Source organism: Homarus americanus, unplaced genomic scaffold, assembly GCF_018991925.1.
Source record: "Homarus americanus isolate GMGI-L3 unplaced genomic scaffold, GMGI_Hamer_2.0 scaffold18703, whole genome shotgun sequence".
NCBI classification, from domain to species: Eukaryota; Metazoa; Arthropoda; class Malacostraca; order Decapoda; family Nephropidae; genus Homarus; species Homarus americanus.
Genome location: NW_024749779.1, coordinates 7,716,425 through 7,729,453, shown reverse-complemented (window position 1 = coordinate 7,729,453; position 13,029 = coordinate 7,716,425). Strand labels below are relative to the sequence as shown.

Here is a 13,029-nt window from a genome sequence, read left to right as displayed (position 1 = left end):
TATGATCATAACCACGACTCTGATTAGAACAACTACGACCATGATTATAACAACCACGACCATGATTATAACAACCACGATCATCTGGAAAACGATGTCGCTGTACGCCTTCAGCCGGATGGCGGTTGCGCTCTAGGCAAGCACAAGTGTTCGAACTTTCACGCCTCTGTAAACTGTACCACCGGACTCGCCACCGGGCAAGAAAGGCTCACGATCACTTGTCTAATATACTATAGGACTAGGCTTGTGTCTGTCTGTCTGTTCTGGGCAGCCGAAACGGCACAATCGTTTTTCATCAAACTTGGTGGAAAAATCGCAAACAATTCATAGAGTGGAACAAACCTGGTCCCATGTCGATGGTTTCTTTAGGAAGGCATTAATTTTTATTTTATTTACGCTGGCAAAGGATGTCGCTGTACGCTGTCAGCCAGCCAGATGATTGCAGTTATTGTACTGCTCCCTCCTCCTCCCCCCACTTTTTCCCTTAGCCTACTTTTTTTTAATGTTGTTTGGATTAGTAAAGGAAGGAAGATGAGTAAATAGAAAAATAAAGAAGGGGAAACAGAAAATAGTTAGAGATAACAGGTGGGGGGGAGCTAAGTTTCATCATGCGTCTGGATGCGCAGTTTCAACGTTACCAGAGCATTTTCGGACCTTACGAGGCTACAGTGTATACTTATTCCTGAGGCTGACTGTACGTGGAAAAGGTGAAGAGATAAAAAGATAATAACAGGAATGCATGGAGAAGATAGAAAGGGAGAAGAGAAGGAGAAGAAACATTATTAACCTAAAGAGGCGAGGAAAGGAGATGTGAGAGAGGGATAGTGAGAGGTGGAGGTATGAATGGAGGGATGTGTTTTTTAAAGTTCCCAGAATACCATATTAAAATCACCTATTTAATAAGGAAGAAAAAGTGCTAAATATGATGAGTAGTGTAATGGAGAGACATAGAGATGTATAAATAAAGATAGAGAGAGAGATAGTACGGATAAAAATGTAGAGAGAGAGAAGCGGAAAAACAAAAGACATAATGCAGACAGATTCAAGGACACACAGAAAGACAGACAGATAAACAGACTTATGAAAGACAAAGACAACAGACACACATATACAGACAGACAGACATGACTACACAGGGTGAAACTAGACAGTGAAACAGACAAGAGGTTGACAAAAATAGACAGATTCATACATGCACAAATAGACAATATGGCAAATAACATGACAGACAGATACAGACAGCTGACTGACTGGTTCACATTAGCCAAACAGGCAGACACTAGCCAACAACGGATAAGACAGACAGATTTGACGACACAAAGAGTACAGACAGGCTCACAGTCAAACACCATGCAGACGAACAGACAGTTGGGATGGCAAAAACCAGGACGGATAGTCTTGAGACAGATTAGAAGGCATTTATAAAGAAGAATAACACCAAATTGACCATAGTTGAGTCAGTGAGGGTAGCTGGTCTTACATAATTCAGCGTAAATACTAAGATGCATTGAAAACTAACAACCTCGCGTGGAAAGAACATCGATGGTCGGTTAGTCATGTGAGATGGGCCTAAAACTGACTAACGTAGATGATGACTATGATGACTTGACACAGGTGATGACTTAAGCAGATGGTAACTAATCTTACCAGAATCAAGGTCACTTCTCTTCAGAATATAATTTATCTTGGAATGATCATCGGTGATTCATAATATAAATTTTTTATTTTATTTTAACCTCTCCTTATGGCGAAAATTTCTGTAACTAGTTATTGTAACCTATATTCTATTCCTTCCTATAGTATACAAGATACTTACATTACCTAATAACCACGAAAATGATTGTAACAACCAGAACTATGAGTATAACAACCACGACCATGATTATAACAACCACGACCATGATTATAACAACCACGACCATGATTATAACAACCACGAATATGATTATAACAACCACGACTATGATCATAACCATGACTATGATTATAACAACCACGACCATGATTATAACAACCACGACCATGATTATAACAACCACGACCATGATTATAACAACCACGACCATGAATATAACAACCACGACCATCTGGAAAACGATTTCACTGTACAATGTCAGCCTGACGGCGGTTGAGCACTCGCCAAGCACGAGCGTTCGAACTTTCACGCCTCGGTAAACTGCACCACCGGACTCGCCACCGGGCACGAAAGGCCCACGATCACTTGTCTTATGTTGAAAATAACCCCCTTCACCCAGTAGTGGATGTCCACCCCGCCGGCTAAATTGGCACTGGCACGAGTATGGAAGGCAGCCAACAAAATGGAAAGATACTTGGTGCCATTGTTCAGGACACTGCTATTTATGACATCGTGGAGTTTCCTCACAATGGCGTTGAATTTTGATAGGCAGCCAAAACGTCTGAGGGTCCAGCAGAGGGTTTCTCTGTTGAATGAGACGAAGGCCTTGGTTAGGTCGATGAAAGCCATGTACAGGTCACGACGCTGTTCTCTGCACTTTTCTGTATCTTGCGGGCAGCAAAGATCATGTCAGTGGTGCCAAGTGATGGTCTAAGGGCACATTGAGATTCTGGGAGGAACTTTTCCGCCTTAGGAAGAAGTCTGTTTAGGAGGACTCGGGTAAAAGTCTTGCCAGCCTTTTTTAAGAGCTTGGGGGATTTCCTCATTTTCCTATAAATTCTACAGGAGAGAGTGGAGATGGCTGGTAAGCACAGATCCCTTTGCTTTGTACATTTCGACTGGGATTCCATCAGGTTCTGAGGCTTTGTTATTTTTCTTCTGTTTAATGGCAGTAGCTACCTCATCAAGAGTTGGAGGAAAGCTGAGGTGGGTCAGCTCTGGGTGCTGACGGACCTGCTGGGTAGTCAGGACATCCACATTGGTATTTCGGTTGAGCAGTGAATGGTAGTTCTCTTTCCAGCGCTGAAGGAGGCCTTTAAAGTCTTTATTATGAAGTTACCATCGGAGGAGCGGAGGGGTGTTGGTCCACAAGTGATTGGCCCATAAAATGTTTTGGTGGAATTGAAAAATTCAAGCATCTTGTGCTTATCTGCAAACTTTTGTGTTTCACATGCTTTATTTTTAAACCAGTCGTTCCTTGCATTGAGAATTTCCCGCTGGGCCACAGCTTTCTTGCTGTGGATGGTATTAGCTTTAGTCCGAGACTGTGGGTTGTTCTGCAAGGCATTTAAAGCAACACGTTCATCATTGATGAGTACAGTGATTGCCGAGTCATTTTCATCAAACCATTCCAGGTCTATTCTTTCGATCTGGCTGAGGGTCTCTCTTCAGGTTATTGTCTGGACCGTGTGGAGAATATCCCATTCAGCACTGGGATTTATGTTTTTCGTAGTCGGGTTGTTTATCAGCCCATGTTCAAGCTGCTCTCTGGAGGCATGTGCTACCACTGGATCCTCCAGATGCTTAGTGTTAAAACTTCTTCTAGAAGCTTGCTGCCTTCGCCGTTTTGGGGCAACGTGAAGTGATAGCTTGGCTCCGGCAAGCCGTTGATCAGTGTCGCAGTGGTGAGAGCCACGTATGGCACAGGTGATGAGGACATCCCTTCGATCTCTTTCTGTGAAAATGATGTAGTCAATTAGATGTCAGTGTTTAGATCGTGGGTGTTGCCACGAACCCTTGATTTTGTCGGTCTGCCTAAACAATTTATTGGTGACAGTGAGGTTGTGTGCAGCACACTTGCTGAGGAGGAGTAGCCCGTTGGGATTACACTTGCCTAGTCCATTTCTCCCTATGGTTCCCTGCCAAATATCAGCATCTCTGCCATCTCTAACATCGAAGTCACCAAGAAGCACAACCGTTTCTCTTCTGGGGATAGAGGTTAGCACTCTGTCGACGTTCACATAAAAGGCCTCTCTGATGTCACCCTATGCATTCAGTGTTGGTTGGTGCCTATGCACCGATGAAGAAGGCATGGCGTGAGTGATTCAGTGAGACACGGAGCATCATGAGGCGCTCGTTGATCCCAATTGGTATTTCAGTTAGCCTGTGTAGAATGCATTGGGGGATGGCAAAGCCAACTCCATAAATGCAGTTTCTCTCCGCAGCAGGCTTACCCTTCCAGAAGAAGGGATTGCCAGACCCCCGTTCTGTGAGTTGAACCTTGTCTGGGAGCCGGGATTCAATAATGGCTGCTTTGTCGATTTTATACTTAGCCAGCTCTTTTGCCACAACGGCAGTTCTTCTTTCAGGACGCTCATTTGTGCCAATATCCAGAAGAGCCTGACATTCTATGCAGCGACCATAAGATATTATATTATTTGCTCTTTTTTTGATCCGTGATTTTGATTATCTTTTCGACTGCATAAGGATGACCTTACTGGGTGCGATTGTCCAGTCAGATTGGTTTTCTTAGGCAGGCTATGTTTAGGGCACCTTTTCTAACTCCTTCCCCATGTGGGGTGAGCAGAGTGGCTCCTCGAGAGGGCTTCTCAGTTGCACAGACGGGCCCGGATTGCACTGCTGCCTAGATCCCTGTGCATAAACGACCATCTTTTCTGTGATGCCCATGTGCAGAGTTGTGACTAGAGACTCCCGGCAGTCATCTCTGCCTGTGCCCGTCGCCACTCGTCCGTCGCCATAGGACTTTTAGGGGTATATGGGTTATGATGATGATGAGAGGTATTTTGAGCTGGATGATTTCTGCGCGTGAGTTGATTTATGTGGTCAGGCAGGAGTGCCGGCTGCAGCCACACATCTTGGCTCACCCCTTTCCTGATCCAATGGTGCAAGTGTTGCAATGGCTGGGGAGATGGAGAGTTGCAATGGACTGCCAATAGCCCAGTTTGTTGGGTTTCGCCTTAGTAACATGTACATCATGCATTGCCTTCATACACAGGTGTAGTCGTTGGGTTCCCATGGTGGTCACCTCTTCTGCCTATACCGCCGTTGGGGGTCATGTTGGAGCTCTGTAAGCATTTCTGCCTGATGCGGGCCTCCACTGCAGATTTTTCGTTCGGGGTTTACTCCCGTAACCTCATACCTACCAGGTTAATCCACAAAGCCGTGGGGCACTGGTTGATATGCTTCAGGACGTATCCACATACCGGTGGGCCTATGTGCCGTCCCTCTGCGGCCCACTTCTACTTCGAGATCCCCTGCTGGTCTAGCCTGGGCCCACGAGGCACTCAGTTTCCGTGTGTTGCCACGTGGAGGCTCAGCAGTAGTCTTGATGGTAGGGAAAGACTTATGCAAGTTGCTTCCCTGTTCGCCACGAGGGCTAGCCATTGGCGGTAGCTGAAAGCGAGAGTGAGCAAGCAATGCCTGTACCTTAACACTAACATAATGCTGCCAAACTACACGCATTACACCACCCTGTATGTGACCCTTTCAAATACACACGCACACACACACACACGCATACACACACCACCACCACTCCAGTGCAAGCTCCAGCAGTCACAGTGGGTGCCCATCCTCTCCAGTTAGTGCAGTCTGCCAAACTCCTGGGTGTCACCATAGACCACAAACTGGACTGGAAGGCCCATGTAAACAACTCAATCAAGGCAGCCTCGTACCGACTCTACATGCTATGACGACTCAGGTCACTTGGGGCACCCACGCCAGAGCTGAGGACTATCTACAACGCATTTACTCTCCCCAAATTAACATATGCATCACCAGCCTGGTCGTCTTCTCTCAACTCTACCCAACAACGTCAGCTAGAGAAGGTACAGAAAAGGGCCTGCAGAATCATGCTCGGTGCAGACTACTCCGGCTACAACAACGTTCTCTCCACTCTGGAAATGCCATCTCTTAGTGACCTCCACCACCAAGCACTAGCAAGGTTTGGCAGTGGACTACTGCACCATCCTCGTCATCGCCACCTCCTGCCACCGGCAGTACCCCGCCCACCTCGCGCAGTCCGCCACTACAACAAAATTCAGCCCACAAGAGCCCCACAGTGATAGATATAAGAATAGCACCATCCCATCTATTGTTAAAATAATAAACAGCTCCTGATTTATGTACTATAAAGCTCTGTAAATGTATTGAACGCATATAATTATGTCTAAATCACATGTAGGTTTGTATATTTTCAGCCACCGACTGCAACTCTATAAATAAACCGTTTATTATTATTATTATTATTACACACACACACACACACACACAGGGCTTAATCAGTGGGCACCACCTCATCTTCATTACTCCTGTTACCCTACGAAGCTATTCACCGCCTCTTTATAAATCACTCTCGACATATTAGCCCAGTATTTCCACCAACCACTTCTCTCTTCCTATGAAGCCTACTACTCCTAAACATAAAAGGATCTGAAGCCTCACCTTCGTCTCCTGATTCCACCAAAGCTCACATATTCTATCACACAACAACCGTGGTCTTGTTTATGTTCACATTATATTTTCCTTATCGCTTCGCCCGCCGTCAGCAAATCATCTGGCGCACTCAGTAGCTTATCTGTCAGCTGGTTCCTTGAATATGGATTGGCTGTATAGAATACAGCAGCACCATTTTTCTCACACACCTATTTTTATCGTAGATTCACTTCGCCGAATTTCACCAAGCACATCCCTCCTCACTAGACGCTCATGAAGAATTCACAAACATATAATCCCACCACACGTACTTATTGTACGTACCCATACCTTTCACACTTTTTCCTTAGGTGTGTCAGCTTCTTCACTTTCTAAAACCCTTCATGGCCTCACTTTATTTCTCCTCTAACACTCAGAACATTCGAATCTCTGCGCCCTTCTGTCTCACCAAGACCAAGCGCTCAGACACTGGGTCCCAGTGCCCAGGAAAATTTAAACACTTAGAGGAATTTGTCTTCATTAAAAATCTAGAAATCACAGCAAGATTCGTAGGAGGGCAAAACACAAGCCAGTAAGAGTTAAAAACAAAATATGCTGAGATGAAAAGATTAAGAAAGAATTATGAATAGTTTAAAAACGAAGAATAAATTTCCTGATCATTTAAGAATGATGACCCCCCTCTATCACCTAGTAGTCAATCCTAGCAGATATTGTTCTAAGCCAACCTTTATTAATATATGCAAATTGATTCAAAATGAAATTCACAAAGCTCATTCGGAAACACAAGAACAAGCACAGATTCAGAATTACAGTGGAAATACAGGAAATTCTATGTAACGATAAAGAATTTTAATTTCTAATACAAGAAAAGTTTCATTACCATCATAGAAGTGACACTTTATGTTAAATATGATTGATTATTATTAATGTGTCTGAAACTAATTTTGTCTAAATATATTTATATACATTTAGTTACTTTTATTCACACCTAGTTAGCTACACCTGGCTATACTTAGTGACATGCTCCATCTAGTGTTGACCTATATCCATTCAAAAGGGCATAACCTCATGTTAAGTGACCTTCAGTGACCTGCATTGACCTCTACACTGCACATTATGAGGGTTGGATGGAAATGAAGTATCATAGTCTGACTTGTAAGCACCTTTTAGTGACCTGGACTGACCTCTGCATTAGTCTGGACTGAACTATTGAGTCTTGACCGCCGATCTGTAATGACCTGGCTTGTCCTAAACTGCCATTGACTGACCTGAAGTGATAGAACTGCTTTTTAGTGACCAAAGTTGACTTGGACTTTAACTGACTTTCAGTGTAGTGAACTGAACACAAATATTAATGACTTTACTGATATATAAAAACCTGGACTGTCCTGTAGTGACTTTAAGTGACTTGTAGTTAGATGAACTATTCTGTAGTAAGCTAAACTGACCTACATATACCTGATTTGACCTGTGCTGACCTGAAATAACCTTTAGTAACCTGAATTGACTTGAATTGATCAGGATTGACCTGGAATAACATTTTGGAAAGTGAACTGGCCTGTATTGACCTGTGCTGACCTGTAACAACCTGTAATGACTAGTAGTGAACAGAACTGACCTGGTTTTCTATGACGCTAAGACACTGGGAGTAGTTGGTCCAGCCGTCCCAGAGCCAAGACCCCGTACTGTCACACTCACGGTACGCGAACGCTGCCGAGGAGAGGTTATGGTACAGGGGTTATAATACAGGTCTTATGGTACATTGGTTATGGTACAGCGGTTATGTTACAGTGGTTAATAATGGTTATGGTCCTGTGATTATGATGCAATGGTTATGGTACAGGAGTTATAATACAGTTGTTTTGGTACATTTTTATGGAATAGTGGTTATTGAATGGTGGTTATGGTACATTGGTTATGGTGAAGTGATTATGTTACATGGGTTATAATAAAGGTGTTATGGTACATTGGTTATGGCACAGTGGTTACTGAAAAGTGGTTATGGTACATTGGTTATAGTGCAGTGGTTATGGCACAGGGGTTATAATACAGGGGTTATGGTGCATTGGTTATGGTACAATTCTTATTGAAGAGTGGTTATAGTACAGGGGTCATGGTACATTGGTTACGGTACACTGGTTATTTTACATTCGTTATGGTACAGTGGTTATAGTACATTGATTATAGCACTGGGGGTTGTGGCAGAGGGGTTATGGTACAGGGGTTATGGTACATTGGTTATGGTACAGTGGCTATAGTACATTCGTAATGGCACAGAGGTTATAGTACAGGGGTTACGGTGTACACTGTACTGTTTTTGATATAGTGGTTATAGTACAGGGGTTAAGGTACTGTGGTCATAGCACTGGGTTTATGGTACAGTGGCTATGGTATTATGGTTTATGGTTCAGGGGTTGTGGTACAGGGGTAATGGTACAGGGGTTATGGTGTAGTGGACATGGTACAGTGGGTATGGTGCAAGAATTATAATCCAGTCGTTATGGTGACATATAATGATTGTGGTACGGTAGGTATAATCCATACTAGTTATATACTGGTTATAGTACAGTGGTTATAATACAGGTGTTATAATACAGACTGGTGATGGTACAGTAACTGATACAGTGGATATGGTCAGGTAATACTATTCATTATGCAAATTATGACATCTAATTACCATTAACTTATACTCAGAATACAATATTATCACTAAATCTTTATATCATCTTTTATTGTCATAGTTTTAATTATTAATTTATCTATTCTTTAATGTGTTTTCGCATATTTACTAATTAATATGCGTCTTTCAGGTCGTTCATTGCATGAGAATAAGAGATAGATAAGGAGATGTAAAATAAACGGCTATATAGATTATATAGATACAATGAAGGGGAGAAGAGAGAGAGAGAGAGAGAGAGAGAGAGAGAGAGAGAGATTACCTTACCCGCCCTCACCCTCATCCCTTCATCTTTGTCACTCTTTCACTCTCCCTTTTTATCTCGCCTTTCCGGTTTTCCCCTTCTGCTTCGCTATTCTCCTCCCCTCCCTCCTGTTCCATGGTGTTACACGCTGCTCTTTTGAAATGACTTAATATCACCAAGTTAACAATAGAATAACACCCAATACTCCGACACACACACTTGTGTGTGTGTAATAATATAATAATAATAATAATAATAATAATAATAATAATAATAATAATAATAATAATAATAATAATAATAATAATAATAATAATAATAATAATAATAATAATAATAATTAACGGTTTCTTGAAGAGCATGGCAGCCGGAAGGCTGTGTGTGTGTGTGTGTGTGTGTGTGTGTGTGTGTGTGTGTGTGTGTGTGTGTGTGTGTGTGTGTGTGTGTGTGTGTATGTGTGTGTGTGTGTGTGTTTGTGTGTGTGTTTATGTGTGTTTTCGCGAGTCTGTCCACATCGAACAAAAAACAACATAGTCAGTATATCCTTTACCCAGTTTTTTCAGCACTCAGTTAGCCAGTGCCATGGGCGACACATTTCTGTCGACCGAAACCAGAATCAATAGGATTCATCAACTCTGTTAATTGAACATGGGAATGAAGTTTGAATGCAATAAACCCTCTACCTAAAAGACCAAGTCATTCCAAGGTAACAGACAAACATATAGACAGACTAGCACCACCGACTGTATTCCCTCTCCCCTCTGCACCTTTTTCAGGAGAATATAGTAAAGAAATATTTCTTTTGGGATTGTTATCGCCGCTGGCTTTATCGTTGGTGTCAACAACCATGTACTTCCCCCACCCCACACGCGGCCTGTTACCACACCAGATGTAGCGACTGGGGGGGAGGGGGGCGGTGTTTACCACCGGGAGTGTCATCACCACTGGCGTGAGCGCTGAGAGGGTGTCATGGATCTCATGACACAGATCGCCCTCTCGAGTGATGCCCCCCCCCCCACCACGCGACCTGTTACCTCGACAGATGTGGCAGCTGGGGGGGGGGGGCGGTGTTTACCGCCGGGAGTGTCATCGCCACTGGCGTAAGTGCTGGCATCGCAGGGAGTGTTTTCATCGCTGGCGTCAGTGCTGACGTTTTTACTGCCTTAACCGAATAAAGATTAGGGGGTGAGCGGTGTTTACATGTCATTGCTACTGGCGTAAGTGCTGGCATCGCCGGGAGTGTTTTCATCGCTGGCGTCAACACTAGTGTCAGTGCTGACGTTTTTGCTGCCTTACCCGAACAAAGATTACGGGGTGGGCGGTGTTTACGGAGAAGAGATCATGACTCTGCTAATGTATGGTTTAAAAGGCGGCGTGGCCACCTGGACACTAGGAGACTGCCCCCTCAAGTGATGCTGTGAGGATCAACACCCTGCCAGCAGTGGTGAACAACAACTCCCAATCCTGGCCGAGTTTTGTACTGGAACAATTTACACAGAACTATCTTCCTTGGAACACCATACTGGTTCGCATTGGGACCCGCACTTGTAAGTACAGCCAAAGTGATGACATATCCCTCAGTACTGAAATATTGTGGACTAATTATGCCCACTCGTTCCTGCCTTATCTGGAGCAATAAGACCACGCGGAATGAAGTGTAGCTAAGATTAATAGAGTTATGAACTTTGTATCATGTCATTATGCTCAGTAATCAATTATAATTAAGTTAAATTGTGTGAGCCTAACTAATTATGTATCAGCTAGATCACCATGTAATACTAATGAACACCTTGTTGTCTGCAGGTTTTGACCACATCAATAAATATTGAATGCGTCAAAAGACGGGTTTCAATCATTCCCTTCGACTTGCCCGTCACCTGAACGTCCTTAACTAAGGCGTTTACAGGGATTCTTATAAAACTTTTTCTGTAAATGTTCAAGTTTGTGGGAAGTGAGTTACGTCGAGGAGAAAATCAAAAGATATTACATTATCTCTACAGACTGGTCCCGTGTTGTCCCACACATACAAATACTAGACACACACACACACACACACACACACACACACACACACACACACATCTCTCTCTCTCTCTCTCTCTCTCTCTCTCTCTCATATACAGACCACTGTTTACTCTCATCTGAAATAATTATCAACGAAAGAAATTTAACCCCTTGAGGACGATGGCTTAAGCCCCTCTCATTTTATCTAGGGAATGGCTAATAGTATTCATAGTATTCAAAGGCTTACGATATCGTACTCAAAAGTTAAAGTCATGGTACTCAAGGGATTAAGTCGTTGTATTCAGGAAGTTAGGACACAAGAGGACACAAGCTTGCCAAGGAAATACTTCTTCACTCAGGGGGCAGTAGATATATGGAACAGTCTACCAGCTCAAGTTACGGAAGCGAGGACGGCAATGGACTTCAATATAGCCCTTGACAAGACTATCAAGAACAATGGAGGGATCCTACACAGGCCACTGACCTCCTCCCCTAGCCTTGGATACCTCTAATTAGGGTGGCCATTAGGTATCTTACATGCATATTTATTTACTATTGAAATAACTAATGCTATATAATCCTTCAGATCCATCAAGCACTAAACGCGCCACCATAAAAACATTAAAAGTGTGTATTTATACGTTAGATGAGCAATGTTTGCGTTGTCGTTAAGAGCAACAGTCGGGCAAACAACCTCAGATATGTGATGACAGGATGAAGAACGAGGAATTCATTGACTGTTTACGCTCAGTCCTTTTGTTGTCAGAGTAAACTAATCTTTATTGTCTGTTTCCCTTTACCTCTGACGTTGATAGATATTTTATTATGTGGTATTAAATTTTTATATATTGGGAATTGTTTTCTGATTGAGATTTTTGTGAGATTTTTTATGGTACTTATTAATTACGTGTTAGTGTTCTCTCTTTTCTCTATCTCCATTTCTCTCTATATTTAATTATCTCTCTCTCTCTCTCTCCCTTTTTATCTTTTTTTCTCTCTCTTTCTATTATTTTGTATCGCCCCCCCCCCTCTCTCTATTTGTGTCGCCTCTCTGTCTTACTCATCTCTAGCGGATTATCTGCTTGACGAACGTGTACCGACAGCCTATTACACGCAAGATGACCTCCCCTCTCAGATGTCCACTTTATCATCCACCCACATTGAGATGTCCAGTTTATCATTCACCTACACTCAGATAATCCACTTTATCATCCAGCCACATTTAGATGTCCACTTTATAATCCAGCTGTACTCAGATGTCCAGTTTATCATCGAGCCACATTCAGAAGTCCAGTTAATTATTCACCCTCCCATAAATGTCCAAATTATCATTTAGTCACACTCAGATGTCCACTTTATCAACCAGCCACACTCAGATGTCCAGTTTATTATCTAGACACAATCCGATCCCAGTGTACCATCCAGTTACACTCAGATGCTTGTAAGAACCCCGAACTCACTACCAACCAGAGTACTTGGGAATAACCTAACCTAACCTAACCTGACCTAACCTAACCTAACCTAACCTATGTATAACACGTCAGGTCACACAAACTCACGAATACTTGCCTAAATATTCTACTGTATATAAACAAAGCGACAGTGATGACTGACCCTCCTACAGACGAGTCAAAGCCAACACCTCTGTCGGAATGCTTCGTGAGCGACTGTGGGATACGACAGGCATTTAACACACTATCAAGGTTAATGTGTAGAGAGGAACAGAGGTACAGTCGCCACCAAATTTCCTTTCACTTCTTCTGCTGAACCAAGAATCCCGAGATTTATACTGAA

General features: G+C 43.0%; 1 protein-coding gene across 1 annotated transcript in view; it reads right to left on the bottom strand.

Moving 5' to 3' along the window:
- LOC121853848 (PDF receptor-like) overlaps positions 1-13,029 on the bottom strand; it is a 198,428-nt gene that overhangs the window by 151,601 nt on the left and 33,798 nt on the right. The window contains exon 3 of the mRNA XM_042348224.1: positions 7,929-8,020. Within this exon, the coding sequence (XP_042204158.1) occupies positions 7,929-8,020 (92 nt within the window). The remainder of the gene's footprint in view (positions 1-7,928; positions 8,021-13,029) is intronic.